The sequence below is a fragment of the Colletotrichum karsti genome (assembly GCF_011947395.1).
Source record: "Colletotrichum karsti strain CkLH20 chromosome Unknown Scaffold3, whole genome shotgun sequence".
Taxonomy (NCBI): Eukaryota; Fungi; Ascomycota; class Sordariomycetes; order Glomerellales; family Glomerellaceae; genus Colletotrichum; species Colletotrichum karsti.
In genome coordinates this window covers 448,999-466,152 of record NW_024065903.1, presented here as the reverse complement: position 1 = coordinate 466,152, position 17,154 = coordinate 448,999, and the positions used below count along the sequence as shown (strand labels likewise).

At 56.1% G+C, this 17,154-nt stretch overlaps 5 protein-coding genes across 5 annotated transcripts; 1 reads left to right on the top strand and 4 right to left on the bottom strand.

The window, feature by feature from the left end:
• Positions 1-1,797: 1,797 nt before the first annotated feature.
• Positions 1,798-3,301, bottom strand: CkaCkLH20_01232 (mitochondrial 3-hydroxyisobutyryl-CoA hydrolase; the record flags this gene model as incomplete). The annotated part of the gene is made up of 2 exons (XM_038883951.1): positions 1,798-3,183; positions 3,251-3,301. 2 exons carry the CDS (start codon positions 3,299-3,301, stop codon positions 1,798-1,800), a joined length of 1,437 nt encoding a protein of 478 aa, XP_038750543.1.
• Positions 3,302-3,851: 550 nt separating this feature from the next.
• On the top strand, positions 3,852-4,427 carry CkaCkLH20_01231 (small nuclear ribonucleoprotein sm d2; the record flags this gene model as incomplete). Its single annotated transcript, XM_038883950.1, has 3 exons — positions 3,852-4,142; positions 4,233-4,312; positions 4,385-4,427. The coding sequence occupies 3 exons, from the start codon at positions 3,852-3,854 to the stop codon at positions 4,425-4,427; spliced, it is 414 nt and encodes a 137-aa protein (XP_038750542.1).
• A 515-nt stretch (positions 4,428-4,942) lies between these two features.
• CkaCkLH20_01230 (uncharacterized protein) lies at positions 4,943-6,773 on the bottom strand (the record flags this gene model as incomplete). Its single annotated transcript, XM_038883949.1, has 2 exons — positions 4,943-5,436; positions 5,492-6,773. The coding sequence occupies 2 exons, from the start codon at positions 6,771-6,773 to the stop codon at positions 4,943-4,945; spliced, it is 1,776 nt and encodes a 591-aa protein (XP_038750541.1).
• Positions 6,774-7,559: 786 nt separating this feature from the next.
• Positions 7,560-8,997, bottom strand: CkaCkLH20_01229 (dihydroxyacetone kinase; the record flags this gene model as incomplete). The annotated part of the gene is made up of 2 exons (XM_038883948.1): positions 7,560-8,752; positions 8,805-8,997. 2 exons carry the CDS (start codon positions 8,995-8,997, stop codon positions 7,560-7,562), a joined length of 1,386 nt encoding a protein of 461 aa, XP_038750540.1.
• Positions 8,998-11,688: 2,691 nt separating this feature from the next.
• Positions 11,689-14,516, bottom strand: CkaCkLH20_01228 (uncharacterized protein; the record flags this gene model as incomplete). The annotated part of the gene is made up of 2 exons (XM_038883947.1): positions 11,689-14,374; positions 14,440-14,516. 2 exons carry the CDS (start codon positions 14,514-14,516, stop codon positions 11,689-11,691), a joined length of 2,763 nt encoding a protein of 920 aa, XP_038750539.1.
• Between the last annotated feature and the right edge of the window lie 2,638 nt (positions 14,517-17,154).

Below are 17,154 nucleotides of genomic sequence, written 5' to 3'. Positions count from 1 at the left end.
GCGAGGCTCTCACTACCGGGTCGTGTGGTCGTCCAGTTTGGTAGTTGTCAGGGTGTTGTATGTTGGAGGAAGATTGAAGATTGAAATCGGCTTGGATGAAGGGCGGTGACCAAGGGTGGAAGGAAGAAAAAGGAAAAGTAAAGTGGATGAGAGATTGAGTAAAGGTGGGTAAGTAATTGGTGTTTGTAGGTAGTGGTGTAAAGTGGTAAAGTGCAAGCGTCACGTAAGAAACCGCGGGGCGGGTATCATGGCCGTGGTCGTGAAGAAGTCGCGTCCCGGGTCCGTCAGTGGTGTAAGTCGCGTTTTTGAGAAGTGGATCGGCCTCTTAAAGCCCCTGCGCGACTAGAGAAAATAGGCCGAGACAGGCTGCACCAAGTGGTTTACAGGCGTAGCGTCAAAACCGAAGTTTTCTCCTGAGAAATGGAAGGAATGAAACCCCAATTGAAATACAAAAAAAGATTCAGGTAATTGTGATGTTAGATGTAATCGGAGATAGCCAGGACGAAGCAACACAACAAATGTCGACTGCGGTGTGTCGCGTGTTGTAGAGATACAGCAACCCGCACCTCAAGTCACGGTACGAATCGGGTTAGAAGGACCCGCGCTGTGACGTTGGAACCAGGGGTTGCAGCCGCTTAGCCTCTTAGCGCTAGCGCGAACAAGCAAAGTCCAGAACGCGACCAAACACGTGCACGCTTTCGTCCGCGACTCGACTTTGGAGAGGGAGGTGAACTGGCCCGTGCGTCTTCTGTCTGGGCAACTTCGAATTCTGGGCTGACAGGCGCGAGCAAGCGGGTGCACCTGCGGTTGCTGAGCGAAGGTCCCCGGAAGTGGGGCCCCTTCTTTCGCTTCTCGGGGATGGGTGGGGGCCCTTGCGAGCCGGCTCCTCACCTCTGATTTTCGTCGGACTTTTGCGCTTTTGCAACCGGGACTCTCTCCGGGCACAGCTTCCAGGCGCCGGAATTTGCAAACGAAGACGAAGAAAACAGGAGGGGATTTCTGGCTGAGATTCTTCTCGCCCCCCCTGGCCGAAGACGGCGGGGCACCGTCCCTCTTTATACTTGTCCGCCCCTGAAGCCTGAGGTCCTTCTTCCCCCTTCTCCCCTCTCGCCTGCGTTGTCAGTACGATCCCACGGGCCAGCCGGTCGGTTTGCTCTGGTCTCTGGTCTTTCTATCCGTCCATCCATCATCATTCCCGTCCCATCCATTACCGTGGTTTTCCATCACTAGCGTTTTCATCCATGACTCAATCTCCACCCGCCATATCACCCGGACGGAGAGTTGCGACAGCCAACAACCATCGGCCCAATGATGTTGAGGCCATTCTAAGCCAGTCTTTGAAGGCATGTCGCCACTTTCTCAGCGGTTTTGGTGATGTACTTGATGACACAATCCGAACCATCCGTGGTTCGCATCTTTATCTGATGTTTCAAGAGCCTTTCAACAGCAGGCAACAGTTCCGCAGGCAGCACCCGAGCCTATCAGGATTGAAGGCATTCTTACCCCAACTTTCTTCTGTCAACCACAACCTCGATGGTGTTGAAGGTCCAACCTTTTTTCATTCAATCATTCAGCCAATCAGGCAATACCATCATTACCGACTATTTCAACGCCCAAACAAAGTGAAGCTATTCAGTCTACATCAATGCACGACACTCACAGAACCACCAAATAGGAGTCAAATCCACCTCAACACAAGAGAGTCCGCCTTTTATTTGATTCAGACACGTGGGAAAGCATCTACAGTATTATACACACCTAATGCTCAAAAACACCGGTGAACCCTCAGCGTCGCATCTATTCCTCGTAGTACCAGGTCGCGCGACCCTTGTCGTTCACGTAGACCTTACGGTCAAGGATCTCCTTGACGACCTCCGCAACGCCCTGGCGACCGTTCCTCTGATCCACAACCTTCTTCAACACCTGCTTGGGCGTGTGCTGGCCCTCCAGGACGACCTCCCTCACATCCTGCTCGGTCGGCAGCGCGAAGTAGGGGTACGGGTACTCCCTGTAGTCGCGGTCGTTCAGCAGCTTCAGCTCCTCGCCCTGCGTCTCGAAGAAGGGGTCGGCGATCTTGTCCTCGGGCTTGATGTGCTCGAGGGAGGCCGGCTGCCACTCGGGCGTCCTCTTGGGCTTGTCCACAAGCAACGCCGTCACGCCCTCGCTGAAGTCCGGGTGCTGCATGAACTTGGTCGCGATCTGGTGCTCGCGCTGGAACGTCTCCTTGATCGACCACTGGCGGCCGATGCGCATCTGCCTCAGCGCGACGTTGACGGCCGTCGGCGACCGCTGGTGCAGCGTGTCCAGGGTCTTCTCGGCCCACTCCTTGGTGACGCCCTCCTCGGCCTTGAGCGCGGCGATGACGTCCTCAATGGTACCCTTGCTGAAGCAGCGGTCGATGGCCTCGCGCAGCTCGCCGCCCAGGAGAATGGGCTCGTCGAACGGCAGACCGGTGGCGTACTCCTCCAACGTCGCGCCGATGATCTGCAGACGCTTCTCCTGGGAATCGCGGTCGTCGAAGTGAATCTCGGCCAGACGGGCCTCGAGCTGGGGCAGGGATGTCGAGTGCAGGTAGTGAGTAGCGACGCCCGAGTAAAAGACGTTGGCGCCCGTGAGCCACTCACTCGTGAGGGCGAGGTACGTGCCGACGGAACCGGGCATCCTGGGCAGGAAGAACGAGGCGCCGACGTCGGGGAAGAATCCGATCGTCGTCTCCGGCATGGCGAACACAGTGCGCTCGGTAGCGATGCGGAAGGGTGCGTGGATGCTCAGGCCGACGCCGCCGCCCATGGTGATGCCGTCCATGAAGGCGATGTACGGCTTGCCGTAGGTGGCGATGTAGTGGTCCAGCTTGTACTCGAGAGCAAAGTACTCGGCGCTAATCTTCCACCCGTCCTTGCTCTCCTTGTTGAACTTGGCCAGCTCGGCGACGTCTCCGCCGGCGCAGAAGGCCTTTTCGCCGGATCCCTTCATGACCACCACGTTCGCCATGTCGGACTTCTCCCACTCCCATAGCCGGGGCAGGATCTTGCGGATCATGCTGGCGTTGAGGGAGTTGAGCTTCTTCGGGCGGTTAAGCTGGATCGTCCGCAGACCGTAGGTGCTGTTGAAAAGCACATCGTCGGGGTCGTCATGCTCGTGCTTTTCCATGAATTCTTTCGGGATATCGCTCGAGGTGGACATCTACGCGGGGCCATGGTCAGCACATCTGACCCTGACAAGTACTCAATCGCAAGAAGAGCCGACTCACTTGCGCGCGTGATGAGGCTGGCGCGCTGAGGATCTTTGCTCTGAGAGGCATGCCGAAGCTCCTGCTGCTGCAGCTCCGGCAAGGAGCAGCTAATGCTGCCGGCCCGGCTCGTACTGCGATCGTCCTTGAGAACATTTATTTGCGTGCCAGCTGCCAATGCGCTCGTCTAGGACAAGCGGCGCATCGACTGGGGGTTAGCAGGCTTGTGATGGGGTAGGAGGGAGGTGGGAGGGGAGCTCGGTCGGGTCGAGAGGTTGTTTTAGATGATGCCGCGGGAATGATTTTCCATGCTCCTCACCACCCAAAAATTGAGGCCGAGGATACCCAGGCAATTGGACGGTTCCAGCGGCCGGGGCCGCGCACTGGCCACTCGGCCGTTGACCCCACTAAAGCTGCTGTAAGCTTCGCCTGCGCTCCGGACGGGGGCATTTTTTCCAGCGCCGACCTCACTGGACTGGCGCGACCAATCAGAGCACCAACCACTGAGCCGCGAGACCGCCAAACTCTTTCAGCCTTGCTGCAGCAGCCTGTATCAAAAGCATCACAGCGACACACCCCATATCCACCTTTCACGACTCTCTACCCATCAAAACCGCCCATCATGTCGACCGACCCCAAGATCCAGTGCGTACACCATCTCCTGCTCATTCCGAAGAAGAACAACGCTAACTCGCAGTACAGGGAGCTTCTCACCAAGCCTCGCAACGAGCTCACCGAGTACGAGATCGCCCAGCTCGAGGAGCACGAGTTCAGCGCCGGCCCCCTCTCGATCCTCCAGACCGCCGTCCGCAGCCACACACAGGTCCTCATCTCCATCCGAAACAACCGCAAGCTCCTCGCGCGCGTCAAGGCTTTCGACAGACACTGCAATATGGTCCTCGAGAACGTCAAGGTGCGACGACACGAAACCCCACCCCCCAACCCAAGCCGTCGCGCTGGGAAACATCTAGAGCATCAGGTGCTGACGGTCACGATCAAACAGGAAATGTGGACAGAGACCCCGCGTCTCGCCAACGGCAAGAAGGGCCGCCCCGTCAACAAGGACCGCTTCATCAGCAAAATGTCAGTTCATACCCCCCCGGAGCATGTCGCGTCATCGAAGAAATGAACCAACATGCTAACCACAATGAACAGGTTCCTCCGCGGCGACAGCGTCATCCTGGTTCTCCTCAGCTGAAGGAGCTGTACATCTACGAACGAGTTAAGAATCTTAGTCTTGGTACGATCATCTACGAAAAAGTCACTCCCCGACGCGTCGCCATCGAGTAGAGAGGGGCCCCAGGGCCTCGATGCCCTAAACGTACGCAAAAAGTCTCAAATGATGCGAAAACGAGGTGCCCGGACGGAGAGTTATTTGCATGGGATGTTGTTGGTCGCCTCGTGAAATGAGCCGACGACGGGCGAGTCAATGAGGAGCGGCGGAGACAATTGCGTCAAAAATACCCACGGTAGAGTGGCATTTTTTCTTCTAAAAATCGGGACGAATCTGGCGTTGAAGAGACAAATAGGATCATTATGTGTTTTGTTGTCAAATTCCTTCCGACATTTGCATTTTACCGCTTTCAAACGACATATGTGCATCCGACCCCCTTAAAGCCCCTGAACCGCTTTTCCTCCCAATAACCTAGGAAATTATAACGAGACACGTTTTCACACAGGATATCAATTACGCAACATTTGCCCCCATATTGTTTACAACTTCTCCCAACCCTCGTCGCCCTCGCCCGTCAGACCGAGGAAGAAGCAGCTGAGGCCCCACGCACCCGGGTCGGGAACCTGCTCGAAGCCGGAGCCGCCGATGTAGACGGTCCGGCCGAGGCTGGCCTTCATGCCCTTGGTCTTCTCGGCTCCGGCGCGCGCCGCCTCGGCCGCCTTCTTGACGTCGCCCGTCTGGCCGAGAGTCTCGACGAAGGGGTACAGCGCGTCGACCAGGGTGCGGTCGCCGGGGCGGGCGGGCGTGTAGCGGGACATGGCGTCGCTGCTCTGCCTGAGGGCCGCGGCCCAAATCTTGGGGTCGGCGGTGCCGGGAGCGAGGGTGCGGAGGGCGCCTACGAGGGCGTTGAGGAAGATGGCGTAGAGGGCACCCGAGGTGCCGTCCATCGTGTTCTCGACGACGGGGACCGCCGAAGCGAGGTCAACGACCGCGTCGCCGGTCAGCGGCTTCTCGGCGATGTGCTTAAGGATGGCTGGGATGCGAATGTCAGCTCACTGTGATATGCATGGGTGGGAATCTACGCTTACCTTCGGCTCCTCTTTTCAGGCCGATACCACAGTCGCCGTCGCCAACGATGGTGTCGTACTTGGTGACCTCGGGCTCAGCAGCGATGATGCGGTTAAGAGCGCTGGTGATGGCCTTGGTGGCGGACGCAGGGTCGTACTTGAGATCGCTGGGCTTGATAGCCTGTCCAGCATCTGCGGCATCTTCCCTCGTGGCGGTGTTCTTGGCCTCCCAGGTCTCCTTGAGAATCGGGGAAGACCAGCCGGTGGCCTCAGTAGGTGCATCCAAGAGCTGGATCATGCTGGGGCCGCCGATGTCGGTGTTGACGACGTTCAGCAGGGTGATGCTGAAGCCCAAACCGTTCAAAGACGTCATGTAAGTTCCGCTCAGGATGCGCACAGGGCGAATGCCGTAGCTGCTCTCCAGCTGGGAGGCGACCTCGGCGGTAATACCGCCCAATTCCAGCGCGCTCACTCCTCCAAGGTTGTTGATCAACAGCACAACCTCGTTCGAGTTGACGTTGAGGAAAGCCCGGTCCTTGTCATTCTGGTCCAAGAGCTGCGTGAGCATCTTGGCCACCAACCCCGGCAGATCCGCCTTCTCCCGACCGGAGCCGGGCTCGTTGTGAATACCCATACCCAACTCCGCCTCTCCGAGCTGCAGCGCGCCCTCGTCCTTCTCACTGGGGATCGCGCGACCAGGAACGTGGACGTGCTCCAAGCTGGCGCCGACACTGACGAGGTTCTCGGCCGTCAGGCGCGCGACCTTCGCGACCTCGGCGAGAGGACGCCCCTGCGCCGCCAGCGCGCCGGCGATCTTGTGCACGAGGACGGTGCCCGCGATACCCCTGCGACCGACCTTGCCGGCCTTTGCGCGTCCGACACCGACGTCGTCGCCGACGACGACCATCTCGACCTCTGCGCCCGCGGCGCGGGCCTTCTCGACGGCCATGCCGAAGTTGAGCACGTCGCCCGTGTAGTTCATAACGGTGACCAGGACGCCCTTGGAGGTGTCGACGCGGGAGGTGATTGCGGTGCGGACCTGTTCGGCGCTGGGGCTGGCGAAGATGGTTCCGGCGACGGCGGCGGAGAGGAGGCCCTGGCCGACCATGGCGGAGAAGGAGGGCTCGTGGCCGGAGCCGCCGCCGCTCAGGACGGATACGTGGGAGGGGGCATTGTCGGTCGGTCTGCGGTAGATGACCTTGTTCGCCTTGTCGAGGGCGAGACTCGGGTTCGTGAGGGTGAGGCTGTGGAGAGCGGAGTTCACCAGCTTGGTGGGATCGTTGATGAAATGCTTGGCTGACATTTTGACGTTGTTGCTGGTTTTTGTTCGCTCCGATCTCCGTCAATGCGGGGTGAGATGAGGTCAGAGGAGACTGGGTTGGAGACTCTGCTGAAGACGCCGTGAGAGGGAAAACAAATGGCCCAGACAGAACAATTGAAGAGAGAGGTGAGAAGTGAGCCCCGCGAGTGCCTTTTGAAGCCCCGGGAAGAACCCGACTCTATGTAAGTCGGGTGTTGGCGAACGAGGAGGAGTGACGTCCCACCCGCGTCGCCGCGCCGCGGGGTGAAGCGGGGCCACGGGGTAGCTGATGACCCCTTTTGGCAGGCGCAAGCGCTCCGGGTTTACCCCGACAAATCTAACGGTGATCCAATCGGGAGATTCTAAGCTCCCATCGTGAGGAAAACGAAAAGAAAGTCCTCAACATTCACCAGAGCAACTCTTGCCGTTTGTGAGCTAAACTGAAATCAAATTTCGAGGCATCTTAAGCGCATCGCGCTTCCAGGGACCTTTCCAAGAGATGGGAAGACGAAAACATGCCTCGATACCGGGAGAACATGGGAAGTCGATGCGCATGGCTGGCGAACAGATTTTCAATAAGAATAAAATATATATAGTCTGTAGGGTATATCATGAACCCAATCCCTCAGCTGGAGGGGTTTTCCATCAATTGCTGCCGCCCAGACCGTGTCACTGTATGTCATACAAACCGCTCTCAAAGCTGGTTTCCCCCACAAACGCCGTACCCAATGCCGAAGCCGAATTAAATGCCACTGAAATCAAGAGAGCCAAACCACAGATGCATGTTCATCACTTCATGATGAAGAAGCATCCTCCGACCACGCTCAGAACCATGGCGGTCGTGGCAAAGCCGGCCGCCACCTTGTCCTTGGTCTCGATCGGTGGTAATGTGGGAATCTTGGGCTGCAGACTCATGCCTGCATTCGGGTTTCCGACTGACGTTCCACCAGTGTCGGCTGTGACCGGTGCGGTCTTGACATCTGCCTTCTTGACCAGCATATACATGGCGGCATCGAGTGCGCTCATTTGGGGGCCGACACCGACTAGTCCGTCGAATTGACCTTTGGGGTTCCATTTAAAGCCGCATGCCGTTCCAGCCTTGCCCTTGAATCCGGACGCCGGAGATCCATTGCAAACTGACATGGCGAGCTCGGCATTAGGCCTCAGAAGTCCCATGATCTTGTCGAACAACTGGGGCACCACCTGTGCTGTCCCGGCCATCCAGCGTACCAAATAACCCTTGAAAGTCTGTTGATCAATGTCGCATAGCGTGAAGGGCTCGCATGCCTGTTCGGTGATAGCGCTTTGGTTGAAGAAAAGACCTGAAGCCTCGGTGAGGACGCCTTCGGTACGAGTCAACCACCTCTGGTCCCGGGTGAGGTTGTACATGACAGCGGCGCCATGCAGGAAAATGCCTGCGTTGTAAGACCATTGGATCGTGTCCTTCTCCTTGCAGTTCTTGCCGTTGTCGACTCCTGCTCCATCGTAGATCTTGAAGTCTGGGGTGATCAGACCGACATCCACCTCCCAGTCCCAAATCTTCTCTGCCCAGTCAGCGTACGTCTGATTGCCCGTGAAGCGCGCCAGCCGAGCCGCGATGTTGAAGAAGCAACCGTTCGAGATCGAGTTCTTGTAGTTGAAGCCGTTGTTGAAGGTGAAGATTTGCCACCGCAGTCCACCACCGCATGTCTCCATGTCCCATCGGCTAACATACTGGTTGAATACGGCCTGAGCAAGCGCCAGCCACTGGGGCTGGTCTTCCGGTGGGTTTGGGAAGTTGTTCTCCGCTGCGCTCATCGCCGCCATAGCCCAGAATCCTTGGTCGTCGTTTCCTTCGCTTTTCGTCTGGTTTCGTGGCATATAGTCGGCGTCCTCCCCAGCCTGATGAAGCATTGCTTGCATTGTCACGTCGTTGTAAGTTGTGTCTCCAGTCAAGAACCAGTAGTCGATCATTGTTCCAAACATAGCTCCAGCCTCCCACCCTGTGATCTCGTTAGTGACAACGAAGTGAGGCTAGCATTCCCATGTTCATACAGAAGTAAGGGTCCGGTAGGTTTCCTGGTACATCGCCGGTGTTGTTTCCTGTGTAGAACTTCAACAGACCGAAGGCGATTGTGCTCGCGCCGTCTTTGATGGACTGGTCGTTATCGAAGTTGACTTGAACGGCAGCGTTGGCGAGCTGGCCCAGCAGAGATGCTGCGCCAGCGAACTTGAGAAATCCTCTCATGTTTGGGTGTGGTTGTGAAGCGTGTGGTGACCGAGTCCGAGGTCGTGGTCGGCGACCGAAGAAAGCAAGCTCGTCGAGGCTTCGTCGTGAGAATCGTATTCCGGGCTTCGGTGATATCAGGTGGTCTTGTCCGTCGATGTCTTCGGCCCAGTAACTATATCAGGTTGACAAATTGGGCCAGCTGAGAAGAGATCGTGATAATATAAGAATCCTCAACCAACATAAATTTCGAAATAAGGTCGCCTGGACTATGAAATGAAAATCAAAGAAATAAGCCGAGATGGCGGTAAGAACAAAACAGAGACTCGACCAGGAGTAAAATGAATGGAACAGAGGACTCGTAAACAAGTCCTCGCCGTCAACGAAAGAAGGAAACGGTTCAAAGGGAAAAGAACCAATGAAGCCCAAACGAAGCGCACCAAAGGTTGTAAAAGGAAGAAGGATGGAATGACGTGAAGGAAGAGAGGGAAGAGACATGCAGGCACTTGCTGCACAACGGGTAGGCAAGGAAGGGGAAGGGGGGAACGAGCGCTAGAGCCGAGTTTGGACGAGTTTTCGTCCATCTCGAGACGAGTTCTGTACCGCGGACCCCGTTGTTTTCGAGGTTTCCAGACCTGGCAAGCCCTTGCATCGCGTTGCATCGTCACGAACTAACCGCTCTTCAACGCCCCCCCTCGTGCCTCGTAGCCGTGCAAGTCAACAGGGGCCCATGTCGAGAACAGAGCCGCCAGAGGACGAAAGAGGCGACGAGAGTGATGAGAGAGATGGATCTCACGGGGATACGCGGGCGAGGCGAGCGAGGCGGTGCGGTCGGGTTTGGGAGAGGTGAAACGGTTATGGTTCGAACTTGGCAGCCTCTCCGTCTCAAGATTGGCCGCAGGCCCCCTGCGACGCCAGGACGTGTAACCGGATGGGGGGTAAACATTTTAGACTCGTATGCCAAGCCTTGAACGATCTGGATCATTGTCTTGGGAGCGGGAAGGAGGCAGAAGGTTTTTTTTTTCCTGCGTTGTTCTCCTCTAATTGGCTTTTTGAGTTGGTTTCCATCAACGAACGCCTACGCTTGGGCAACAGTAGCCGACACAGCTCTCGTGTTGTAAGACTGGGGAAACGAACATCTTTCTCTTCTAAACTTGGAAAATTCTGTGGGCTATGATCTGACCACAGACAAAGTGAAGATTATCTTCTCTCGTTCCCAGACAAGAGGATGCAGACAACAGACGACGCATCTACATCGTGTTCAAATACATATGCACGATATCCGATGTCGTTTTGTGCTGTCGCCAAGTTGACGTTCGGTAGAGTTGGCTGTCACGCTGCAACGCACGGCATTGGAACCCCTGAAGCCAATGGCCCGTGCGTGACAACCCCCCTTGTCGATTGGCTTTTGACTGGTGGGAACCGCTGCATGACTATTTTCGTTCCCTTGCCCCCTTGGGTTGGGATGGCTGCAGCGGGTGTTCCTCAGTCCGAACACACGCTTCACACCACCACCACCACTCGAACGTCAAAAAGATTTGATTTCGGTGACGTCTGCGCCTCACCGGTCACACCTCGTGGGTTTTAAGGTTGCGAGCCATTAAAACCCTCAAATAATGAACGACGCCCCCCCGCGCGAGACGCCTTAAATTGCTGATCCACCGAGGGGAAGCTTACCATCCTTCGAAGCATATGAGTGCCGCGGTCCCGGAGTCAGTCGGCGAGAGATCTGCTCGTGGCTGTCTCATACGGCACGTGGAGCAGATCATCATCCTTCGAGTCGATCCCCGGGTACCCATTACTAATCTGTTGTATCAAGCTTTCGTGAGAAGTTGGTCTTCCTGTTGCACGAGGCTTGGTCTGGTGGGTTAGCTGTTTCGATGAGTTGTCAGTTACGACCTGGACGGGCAGCATAAAGAAAGGTCGGATTAACTCACAGCAAACCTATGTGTACGCCCTCTCAGTATTACGCGGCAATGTTGTGTAGAACCGTCAACGTAAGGTATCCGTCACGTCGGGAGACCCAATGTTGTCTCGCTCTTGTGGCTCCGAATACGACACCATCTGTCTCGCGCCGTCGTGGGAAGAAACCATGTGAACACCAACCGTGTCAGGAAGACAGCGGCTGCAACCTTTCAAGGCGAATGAATGTTTAAGATCTCGGGGGCCGCCAAGCACATTGAACGGCGATCAAAACCCACAGACCATCTCGTAGATCTGGTCTTCTGGTAGGGGTTGCGTGTCGCTTCTGATGGTGTCGACGCCGCGGTCTAGAAACAGTGTTTCTCAAGGCAACCGGTTTGCACAAGATTTTGTACTTTAAGCGATGGGCATCAACTGACAGTTTGAAAGTCACTTGTCCTTAGGAGAACTTGCATCATACATCGGGTTCGCCGGGTGAGGTCTTTGTTACACACCCCTACAAACAAAAAGACGACGATGCGGTCATGTCGCAGAGGTACTATTCAGTTTGATTGATGTGATCGCGGCGAAGTAGCAACATACAGATCCATGGTTTTCACTATTCAGAGGACCAAAGGGGGAACCATACATTAAGAAAAGGTGTCAAGCGACTTATCCCGGCAAACTTATCCCATTTCGTACAGACAATTAGTCTCTATGTGTCTCATAGCATCTATCAGCCTCTAGGCCGTGGTATAAGCTAATATCATACTCGTCCGTTTCTCATTTCATTCATTCGTGCGCGCGTCGTTACTCCCATGTCTCCCAATGTTGAAGGATCTGCTTTCCTTCTTCCCTTGCCCAAACGGTCCCTTCCTGCTCCAGCTTCTGGAGCCGCCTGTACGTATCAATAAACTTCTGCTGCCGCTCCATCACCTTGCTCTCCAAATAGTTTGCGTCGTTGCGGCGGCAGGCCTTGTCGAAAACTGCTCGCATTCGAGTAGAGTAAAGCTGGCACGTCGCATCCTCAAGACGCTGAGGTTTCACATAAAAGTTCCTGGCAATGGTGTTGCCATCTTTCAGATGAGGTGCAACCACATCGTCGAAACAATCACCACAAACGGTGAATTGCGGAATAAACTGCATCACATGCCAGTTCTGATCAAACACCGGATTGTCTTTGTGGCACTCGGTGTATCCAGAGAGACTCTCAATGTCCTTGACGAGCTTGGCGATGTTGGGTGCCTGTGCCGTGGCGAGCGCTACATCGGAAGTCGTCTCCAAAGCGTCGAAGTACATCACGAAGCGCTTTCGATCGGGATGGAAGTGCATCGCGCAAGTGCCCCTGGTCGGCTGCGCTGTAGGATGGAGCGTAACGAACACACCCGTCAGATTTGGGAGCAGCCCTTCGACCGTTTTGGCGCATTGAAAACAGACAGTGAAGGACTGCATGGTGGTCTGCGTGTACGGATCTCTGAGCGAATACCAGACACGGGTAACGCGACGATCACCAGGGCAAGGCTGACTACTGCCAGTGACCTTGCTGGCGACGTTGGCAACCTGGTAGAACAGGCGCAAGTCTGTGTGGCGATTCTTCAACGTCAAAAGCCACGCGATGTGATACCAGCCACACGAGCCGAAATCACAAGCTATCGGCTTGTCCATTGGCCGGAAGAGCATGGGCATGAAGCTGTTCCGGAACTCCGTGTTCAGGAACACGCCATTGTAGCAGTCAGGGCAGATGTTGAAGTTGTCGCATCTTGGCAGACTTAGCCAGTCTGTGTAGCCGACAACGCCATTCTTCCGAGGGCAATCAGGAAAGTCAGGCACACCTCCTCGGTCCGCATCATGCGAGTATCGTCGATAGCTGCCCCTCGGACCATCCATGGCGAGAGTATTCTTTGCGGGGTCAAACTTGGCTGGGGGCCACGCCTCCGCTGGTGGAACTACCGCGGCAGGTTGCAGGATGGGTCTCCTTTCTGGTGATCTTCTTTTCTCATTCGGGCTTCTCGGTCCAGCGGGAACAGGCATAGACGGCATGACCGCTGGAATCACCACCGTGTTGTTAAAGGTCGACGCACGAGAGCGCGAACGAGCTCTCGAGGTCGGTTCAGGGTCGCGAATGTTGAGACGGCTTGTGCTCGGCAAGAAATCATCCTCTGGGTAAGGAGTCGTTTTCTCTCTGACATCTCCGCTTTCTCTCGAATCCTTGACGATAGGAAAGGTTTGCGAAGCGCGGGGCGCAGCAGGGAAATCCTCGGCCACAGACTTCGCAGAAACCCGCGGGGAAGGCCCGACTGCCTCAGCCGGTGCGCGAGACCTAGATCTGACCGACTGAGATGGCCTCGCCTGCTCAGGACTCAACAGGACGTCTCTTCCCTCCTGTTTGACAAAAGACCTCCTTCTCCGAGCGTTTGCTGTCCGCGGCGTGTGAGAATAATCACTGCTGCTGGAGCCACTGTCATCGCGGCGGCGGGGCGAGTCGCGCTTGTAAGTCGGTGTCCGTTTCGACTGGCGATCGCGATCGCGGTCCGCTTGCTCGTATGGAGGAGACGGGTCTTTCTTCTCTGGTCGCTCACCGCGTGGCACTGGACGCTCACGCTGATAACGCGCAGACTCGTTGAGTCTTTCCCCCGACGAGTCCCTGGGGTCCTTCGCCGATTCCACATTCGTGTTCGAGCGCCTGGCTGGCGGGGGGTTCGACGAGGTCTGCCTTGTGTAATTGTCGTCGAACCTCCTCTGGTCTGCGAGGTTCGAGTGACTTCGCTGGGGGCGCGGAGCTCCATTTCGGCTGGCTTGAGAGTAGTCATAGTAGACTTTCTCCCGACCACCTGTTGCATGTTTGATCACCTGGGGAGAGAGCAAGGTCTCTTTTGGTTGACGCTTTTCGTATGGAGACGAGAAGTAATCGGCTGGCTGCTGCTCAACGCGAGTAGCTGACTTGGTTCGCTCATGCCGTCTGGTACGAGGCTCCTCCGCCCTGATGTCTGTCTCGATCCGAGGGAGGTCCTGTCTGCTCTTCCTCTTCTCGAGCGGGGGCCGCTCTGATTTGTCTTGATCGTCAAGTCGAGACGACTTGTATTTTCTTGTCGTGTTCGCCGCGTAGTCGCCGTTCGCTCTGCTCTTTACAGAACGTGAGCTGTCGGAAGACCGCGATTTGGCGTCGTCAGACGAGTCGCTATCTCCTTTTTCGCTGGAAGACTTTGGCACTATGACGAAGCGGCGTTCAGGGTTGTATTCGTGCACCTCCATTATGATAGGGTGCTGCTCAGAGTCACCCCGCGAGGGAGGCTCGTCGTCAGCCGCAGCGACGACGCTGCCATGTTCTTTGAGAAGCGATTCGGTCTCATCTTCGACGCTTGGTTTGGGAGGGTAATTTTTGCGACGGGAAATTCTCAGCGGCGCATCGAAAGAACGAGGGACCTCGGGATATGGGTTATAGTTCCGAGTGGCGATGGTGACGTGAGGTGGAACGGCGGGAGGTTCCGTATCAGATCTGTCTGTAGGGTAAGATACTGACTTGTATAGCTGAGCGGGGAAACTGAGTATGGCTCGGCTTACGGCTTGGGAGTCTTGGCCCTCGAGGTGGTAAAAAAGCCCGACTGCAGAAGATCTTCAATATTGCGTGGTTCGTTCATGTTTAGTTGTCTGTAAGACCAGGAGAAAAGTCACAGAATATCAGGTAAATGTCGGGGGCTTTGAAGGCATCGTGCGTCTCTCGACTCGACGAGCGCGAGGGTGCTCAGGGTTGGTCTCTCCGTTGGCCGCTCAGCCTTGCGCAACGTTCCGTTCCTTCAGCTTGGGTCGGGGCGTTTGCTCGGGTGGTACTGGCGGTAACCGTTACAGCCGTCGCAGCCGTATACCAATGAATCGAGTCGTGAGTCGCAGTGCCGAGTTGGTAGTCAAAGCCAAAATCCAGTCGAGAACGAGTAAGAGTTGAGGGGTGTTCCGACTGGTCGGGGGCGGGGGAGTCGTGGTTTAGGTATGAGCGGAGGTGGAAGATGCGGGAATCTGGGTGGACAGCTGGGGGCAGCGAAGCGGCTGGAAAGTCCGGCTGCGGCTGGATCGAGAAAGGCGCGAGGTGAGATCGCTTAAGACTGAGGTGGCAGAGTGTATGGTGGTGTCAGGCGGAAGAGGGGATATGAGTAGGCAGGTAGGAAGCGTTGAAGATGCGGCGCAGACACAAGTCCTTATTTGAACATAGCTGACAGGGGTGGGAGGGGGAAAGCGGGAGGTGTGTCGCTGTGGTGCGTGAGTGCCCCTCCATGATGACGGGGTTGCGCTGCATTCCTTCCTTAACCTGGCCGGCGGTACCTTGTACCCCATCCCCACCGCCTGCTGTTTTTATTTTCCTTCCCTCCATTCCAGTCCATCCCGTCTCCAGCCCGGAGTCCAGCCAGCCTGCCCTACGGATACAGATGACAGTGGACGCCAGCTGCCCCGGGCGTTCGCTCATCTCGGGGCTGCCTGTGTTTTTTTCGTCCATGGTGTTCCCCGTTGCCATCAAGAACTGCAGCCAACACACACCGTCAATGCTTCTCGTCACCGAGGTGACACCGTCCCAAGACGCGACTCTCTGATGTTGGATGCGAAGTCTAAGGCAGGGTCCCTTTCCTTATCAACACTACACTATACGGCCTGCAGAGACGGCACCTCTCTGTATTCGGACTACCCTCCGTTTATTATTGTTATTGTCCTCCAGCCGACCGACAATATCTTGGCTACCCGACATATTCAACCAGAAAAACGGCGAGGCATCATCGCCATCTCCACTTGACGGCAACTCGTACAGGACACATATCAACATCAGGACGTATGTCACTGAATCATTGCCTTACTCAACACTCGGGGTGAAAGTGGCGACGGTTGCTGCGAAAAAAGGAACCCCTTCACCAATTCCTGCGCCTTCATTAGTCGCTCTCCCCGACCTGCATCAAGATGGCTATGCCCACGGTGCGTCCTGCAGATGGGATGGGGCACGCCAGAGTCCAAGCCTGACGTTCAAGCGTCTGTCGGGTCTTCGTCTACGAGGTGTGGTCGGCCCAAGCAAGCCCAGGTCGTCGTGCATTTGCATCAAGCCATCTCCACTTTCCCAGCCGGTTCCCATGTCCGGCTTGGACACTACATGCTTGGAACCTGTTTAGGGCAACCGGCGCCGTCAATCAGGTCGTTGGCCGTGGTAAGTCGTCTGGCCTCCGTGCCGTCGTGCCTACGCCTAGCCTACCTCACCTTACGCTTACGCCTATGGCTGGCTTCACAACATCCAGCCTGCCAATTTTCAACTGCTCCACGTTGCACGGATTGCCTTGGACGCGGCCTAATGTCCAAACAGCCGTCGCCCCGTTGACGATGGCGATAGCTGCCCGTATCCTGTCAATGTCGACCAACAAACCGCCGACCCAGAAACGAAGAATTGTCGGGTACGAGGACACCAGAACACGAGGGCTTTCTGGAAAAGGCAAAACAAGACATCACACATAGTTACAGTGGGCTGGTGACGGCAAGAGCATGCGCCTCGCGGGGTCCCCGTCTACCCTTGGCCAACGTCCAACTAGCCGTGGCAAAGGCGAGGCTTAGTCGACATCGAATGCAGGCCCGGCACCGCGGCAAACCTCCAAGATGTACCGTTACCGGCCTGCAGGCGGGGGCCGATGTCTCCATTGCGACGCGGCGACGGTCGGAAAACATTTTGATTCTCTGCCGGCATTCGATTCAACCCCGATGCCTTGGAACGAGATCACGGCAATTGTATCTGTCTGTCAACCTTACCGTCAGCCATCAGACCGTCAGACTGTTGGCATTGCGCTACCACAACCATTACCCACGCGTGCGAAACATACCATTTCTTATCCGGGGACTTTGGGCCCGATCAATGACTGAAAATATGCAGCATCCTAGGCCATCTTACGTATACTGATCGAGCTTGGCGATGTCAGACGTCGGCCACTTCACCCCACCTTGGACCGTCGCGCACTCTCGATCCGCCCTCCGCCATCCATGATGGGGTCATGCACACACGGCTAGCTGCCGCTGACGGTGGACTGCTAAGTATGATTTTCTAGAATACTCCAACTTTTCCACATGTTAGAACTCCAACTATCTACGCCGGCTCGTCATTTGAGCTCCTGTCAACACCCTTCTATCCAGGTGATCTGCACGGTTGAAAAAGCGGTGGGAAAACAATTACAACATCTATCACGCCACAACTGCTCATGTTCATTGTGACAGAAAGCTCAGCTTGTAACCGTCAATGCCATGAAGCCCTCTTAGCTGCTG